Source organism: Saccoglossus kowalevskii, chromosome 22 (assembly GCF_978046115.1).
Source record: "Saccoglossus kowalevskii chromosome 22, keSacKowa6.1, whole genome shotgun sequence".
Lineage (NCBI taxonomy): Eukaryota > Metazoa > Hemichordata > Enteropneusta > Harrimaniidae > Saccoglossus > Saccoglossus kowalevskii.
In genome coordinates, this window is record NC_140662.1 from 22,539,389 (window position 1) to 22,545,388 (window position 6,000).

Sequence of the window (6,000 nt, forward strand, 5' to 3'; positions counted from 1 at the left end):
AACAAATTGTGATTAAAATGTCTTCGCATGAGTGGTATAAGATCATTATTTCTTGGAAGAAGAATAAAAAGGAAAGCTATAATCAAAGGCAATAAAGCACAACATAAGGTACAATGTAGCAGAAAGTGACCATGAACTAATTTCCAAAACTGATAATCCGAACACAGCAGGCATGAAAGACAGAAATAACCTTGAACTTGATATGAACTGATGATGCTGCTGTTCATTTTCTAAGCCGAAACAACCACCTGCAAAAAGTTTGTGGCTTATAGACACAAAATATTTGAAACATACTTGAGCAGGGAAAGTTGCGCGTGCCGAATAGAGACACGATAATATTAAACTTGGTCTTACCTGCGAAGTTCTCCATATTTGACCATGTGTGCGGAATAGCAACGTTGCTAGAGATGTTGTCGTTTTCTACATATGAAGGTAATCTTCTGTGTGTACTTGGACTTTGGACGGGTACACACCACCCACAATGCTTGTCAATAAAAAAAAAAAAAAACCTGACCAGAACTAGTATTTGAACTTCAGCTTTAGTAGGCACGAGTCAGGCGGTGCCCGTACCGTCAAGAGTACGTACTTTATATTATACCTGTAATCAATCATAACAAGAGTACGTCAGTTTAACTTTATCAACATGATTCGTCGCAAGAATTATCCACATAATGTAGGAGTGTTACACTATTTTTTTACCAATATTAAAATCTCTCACTAGATAGAGAAACCCAACACGGCATCCAATAACAGATGTGTAATGACGCAATTTTTTTTTCTTTTGAAAGTGGATATGTCTGATTTTTAATAACGAAATGACGTAAATATAAACCTTTTTGGCTTGTGTCTAAAGAACTTTCGTATATTTCAAGCTTTTTATTGTTTTCCAGAAGGTTTTCTAGGTAGCTTGATTCATGAACATGAAGGTAATATGGATAACGGATAAAGGAAGACCAATCATTCTGGAACCCAGAAGTGAAAATAGTCGCAAAATCTGGTTTTGAAACAAATAGGAGTAAATACTTGAGAAAAGGAAATATATTGTTGTTTTTTGAATGTTCAGGAAATGAGGATGAAACGCCAGACCTATATATCAATAAATTTGAACTGCCAAAAATATTAATTGCTTAAAACGAATGAAATTTTTAGAATTCAATGAAATTTTGTTGAATTTTCCCATGATTGTAGCAGATATATTTGTGTATTTGTTGAATGCAAAGAAAACAAACCGGGGTAGTAGAATCAGCTTTTGAATTATAAACATCCATTGTAGGCATTGTGACCAAATCTCAATTCCAAATCCCATAGTAGTGCTGAGCACATTGTCACTGTTTCCATGGAAACAAGTCAGGTACCCTCTCTATTTATTTGCTCTTTTTCAATTATTTGAAAGAATCTTTCACACAGTAACTGGAGTATTTGTGTTTCTTTTAAATTTCTTTTAAACGAAAATAGCGAAAATAAATTCCAAGCGAAAAAAAAAAAGTTGATCAACAACGAAGTTCTGCTGGTTCTATCTGGAACATAAAGAACATCTGGGCAATATCAAATCTCCACCAGAAGACAAGATGAAGTGAAGTTTGTTTTAGTTGATGTACCCAAGGTTGGACTGATAGAAACAGAACTATTAATCATGGCATATCTAAACAATTATTGGACAGTGAACATGGAAATGGAACAGAAGACAAACAAACACAAAATACAGGCCATTCTGGGATATTCAATTACTAGACAGGGGTGCGCAGGGTTGAAATGAGGGGATCAGTTTTGATGAAGTACAATGTAAAAGTGTTTTGTTTTGATGTTAATTCCAGTCACCACAGATAAGATTGTTCACTCATATTGGCCAACAATCCATTAAGTCGCAGAATATGTTCAATCACAACGAAATACAGAGTACCATCACTAGTTCCCTCTCATCTTACTTGTCAGTAACCAAACACACATCATTTCCCATGACAGCTGTTTGTTTTAACATTCCACAATTTTTTAACATGAAGGTATGCAAACCAAAACCCTAATTATTACAGCATACAAGAGTAAGATTAATCACATCTTTGACATCTGTCGTGGGGGGGGGGGTTCAAAATTAGCTTGGGACATATTGTCCAAATTTGTAACAAGTGTCATGGGAAATTTACTACATATTTAGTATCGAACAGAAAATTTAACAGGAAATAATTTGTTTGAACAAAATTTGAATTTGACAGCAAATTACTGATGTCTGGAGATTCACTGTCCCTCTACTATACGCAATCTGAAAAAACCCAGCAAATTACTGATGTCTGGAGATTCACTGTCCCTCTACTATACGCCATCTGAAAAAACCAACAGTGGCAAAGTTGTTGTTGTGTTTACAATTATCTCTGAATTGTCTTTTGCTCATTACTGAAAATTAATAAATACATTGGCTGTCTATGCACTGGTAAACATTGACATAAAGTTTCCTGGATGGGTTTGCTACCCGCCAGACAGCACGTATCCCACTGAAGCCCACATACATATACCTGTTTGTTCACTAGGTCAAAGTTCATGTGTTAACACATCATTTTCATTCATTTTTTTTCATTTCTATCTTAATTTTGAAGCGAATTTTTAGTTGACTACATGTCTGGATTAATATCATTCCATATTTATTGTATTCTGTTTATTTCATCCACCATAACTGATGGAAAACTGAACTAGTCTTTTCACTGCATCTTCAATTATTAATTTTTACCAAATATTTTTTACAGTTTTTGAATTGTATCTACCAGGAACTAAAATTCATGTATATACACGTATATAAAAAAGCCCCCCCCCCCATTTTAAATGGTCCACCCCTCACATGCAATTGAATAAATTTACATTACTCATAAAATACAGGTACCAGGGATGATAGTACTTATATTTAATACTGGATGATGGCCAGCTTCAGCATTTTTTAGTTCAAACATACAACTCTCGCTTATCGGTTACACCTGTTCCAGTCGAAATTTGAAACACAATTTTTGAGCAAAAAGACAAAACTTGATATTGCTTTCATATTTATCTGATCAAATTGTTTCGGAACTTGCAAAAAAAAAATACTTTGTTGGTTGCTTAGAAGGAATCGATGGCAAGGGATCAAAAAAGATCACAGAATATGTCAGATTACGAAAACACCTGATTAATCATGCAACTTGCTGGGGATTTTACTTAACCGATAATAGGGTACTTTTAAAATAGCATTCTGCTCTGTGAAATGTTAAGTGCCATAAACATGACATGGATATAGCAGGGCCTATAATCCAAGCATATTTCTAATCAACAACCAACTCGTCCTATGGGGGTTCATATCTTAGGATATGTTCAGAAATCAGAAAGTAAAATCCCTGAAAACTTTTGAGAAGTGCTATACTAAAATTTGCTTGATGCAAACATGAACTAACATTTTGTCAGTGGTATTTTTAACAACAATTATAAAGTTTGTCCATGCATACGAATTATTTCATGAAATATGAAACCAAAATAACTGTTGTTTTTTTAACGATGGCATACAATTCATAAATATTTGTCAACACTTACTGTTATTTACTACTTTGCTGCCGTTTTAATAGCAAGTGCTTGTGCGCTAATCAGACTCCCATAACTAATACATGTTTGGAAGCAGACTGTACTCAGATTTACATTGTAGAGTAAACAGTCGTCTACGGTAATTGAACCCAGAACCTCCCTGGTGCTTTTAGGCAAACATGGTAACCACTGTACCATCGACCAGGTCAACTTTTCCAAGGTTGTCAATATCATCGCCACTGACTCACATTTGAATCTGGTACATTTACAACAGTTATTCACTACAGTAACAATGTTTACTGATTGTTTTTAAAAACAAGAAATATTACGAGGTCTAAGTTTTTTGCAACATTGGGTACCCCCATGTACTTATTTTACAGTCATTCTACAAATTATTCGGACATACACATACGTACGCTTTGTTGACAATCACTGAATCCCACACACTACACTATAAACCGAACGGTGTTGTAAAGTCCAGAACAAAACAAAACAAAACAAAACAAACCAAACTCAAAGTATTCCATAAAGTTGCAAGCCATCTTTAATACTAAACGTCTATGGTTTTCACGGTTAGGCACTATGTATAGGGGAGGGGGTACAGTGGCCGCAATTACAGCAATAACATATAAATCATATGACAAATGGGATATGGTTCAGATTTGATCTTGCAAATAAAAATGAAAATAAGCAAGTCAATTTTTCTGTATTTTTAACTTTTATAGCCAAAATGAAATTTGTTATGGTACCAAATAAGCGGAAAAAATTTATGGATGATTAATATTCATTTTCTAGCTCTTAAAAATCTGAAAAAAAACGTTAATTTGGGTCATGGATTAAAATATGGATAAACAACATCTCATGCACATTACCTTTAACAATTCACTGAGCACATTCAGTCACACCAACAATCTTAGCAAAGATGTAAAGTAAAATAATGAAACTAATCTACCGTACTAGTAGCATATTATGAAATCTAAACTTCAAATTTCAAGGCCTGAATGTTCACAACGTGAAATATATTTATAGCGTTATGCAGCAAGATCATGATAGAAATAGGATCCTCAGGGTATCATGTGAAAAATTACCAGGAAGAGAGAAGAAACTTGACGCTAATAACGATGACCTATATAAAAATACTGAGAACAAAGATAGGAAATTCATTTCATTCATAATCATCAAAAATTAAATTAAATTGGGAAAACCACAAACATTTTGATGACCAGAGACCAAATTGGATAAAATAAACCGGTTTGAGGCATTAAATAGGAAATTCCATTTTGTATTGAATGAGACGATTAAAAGTATGTCACTTGTGATATAGTGAACTACAGTACACTTCAGGGGGTGAGAGTGGGGGGTTGCTAGCATTCCTGTCAATTGTAAAAAAAACACTTCTCTATCAAAACAAATGCCAGAGGATTAAGCCCCCTGGTTGTCATGGTTTTAAAAAGAATGTGGTGAAAACCACAACGTTAAATCACGTCAAGCGAGATACATGTTTAGGGTTTACTGTTTATAAATACAGCTAAATGAATTTAAGATTATTACAGATCGTGATAAAGACGGGGGAAAATAACACACAAACAATTGAGAATCAATCCCTATTAGTAATCCAAACACAGCAATCACACATGTCACGGTTAGAATGACCTTTACAAAGACAGGAAAAAGGGTCCTACCTTGCTTCAGAGTTTAAAATCCACAACAATTAGACAAGTAACAACCCTCTAACTACTCACCAATTCACCAAACTTGGCAACAGGCACAGGAATTTGAGACTGAAAATTGGGACTGTGACAGATATCAACTCAAGGTTTGGCAATCACTATCTGTGAATCAGATTCAAACCACGTTGATTTAGTACACTACAGAACTTTGTTCATGGTGACCTATGCAACGGTGGCCATTTTGAAATAATTTGCATAGTACATGTAAACATATAAGGACAGGAAGAGTGAGTGACCTTAGCTGACCTTACTACACAGTGATCATGTGATTAATTTGCATACTGAAAAGTCAACAAATGTCAAGTAGGAAAGGGTCAATTTCTCTATACATCTTGTAAAAGTAGATCATTTATGTTTTTAATTTTATTTATAGTTTTATCGCATGAATGCATCAATAATTTTCCTTTTTAATTTAAGTTAATTATTACTTATATTTTAATTAGCTTGAATTAAATTTGTTGACATCTTCATCACAAATCATGTTTGTTTGTGGTGTTTTGCATTAGCAATAGATATCAACGTCAAATTTGAGACAAGGACAATCGTTTTGATGAACGTTTTCTCCTGTCTATGTATTGATCATTTTCTATCTAGCGCTTTTATTCAGAAAATCCATTTCATGTAGTGGATTTGTTGAAAGTCAATAATTTGCTTTTAAAAAGACCTACCAAGCTTAGAAACAAATCCTGAAAGGAACTTGCTTCAGCTTTTATTTACATATCACATGCCCCTCGAG

General features: G+C 34.1%; 1 protein-coding gene across 1 annotated transcript in view; it reads right to left on the reverse strand.

The window, feature by feature from the left end:
- The window catches only part of LOC100375648 (retinoic acid receptor beta-like), a 50,082-nt gene extending 44,644 nt beyond the window's left edge, over positions 1–5,438 (reverse strand). The window contains exons 1-2 of the mRNA XM_006825783.3: positions 5,277–5,438; positions 355–598 (exon numbers count right to left, since the gene is read on the reverse strand). Of these exons, the coding sequence (XP_006825846.1) occupies positions 355–370 (16 nt within the window). The 5' untranslated portion in view covers positions 371–598; positions 5,277–5,438. The remainder of the gene's footprint in view (positions 1–354; positions 599–5,276) is intronic.
- Between the last annotated feature and the right edge of the window lie 562 nt (positions 5,439–6,000).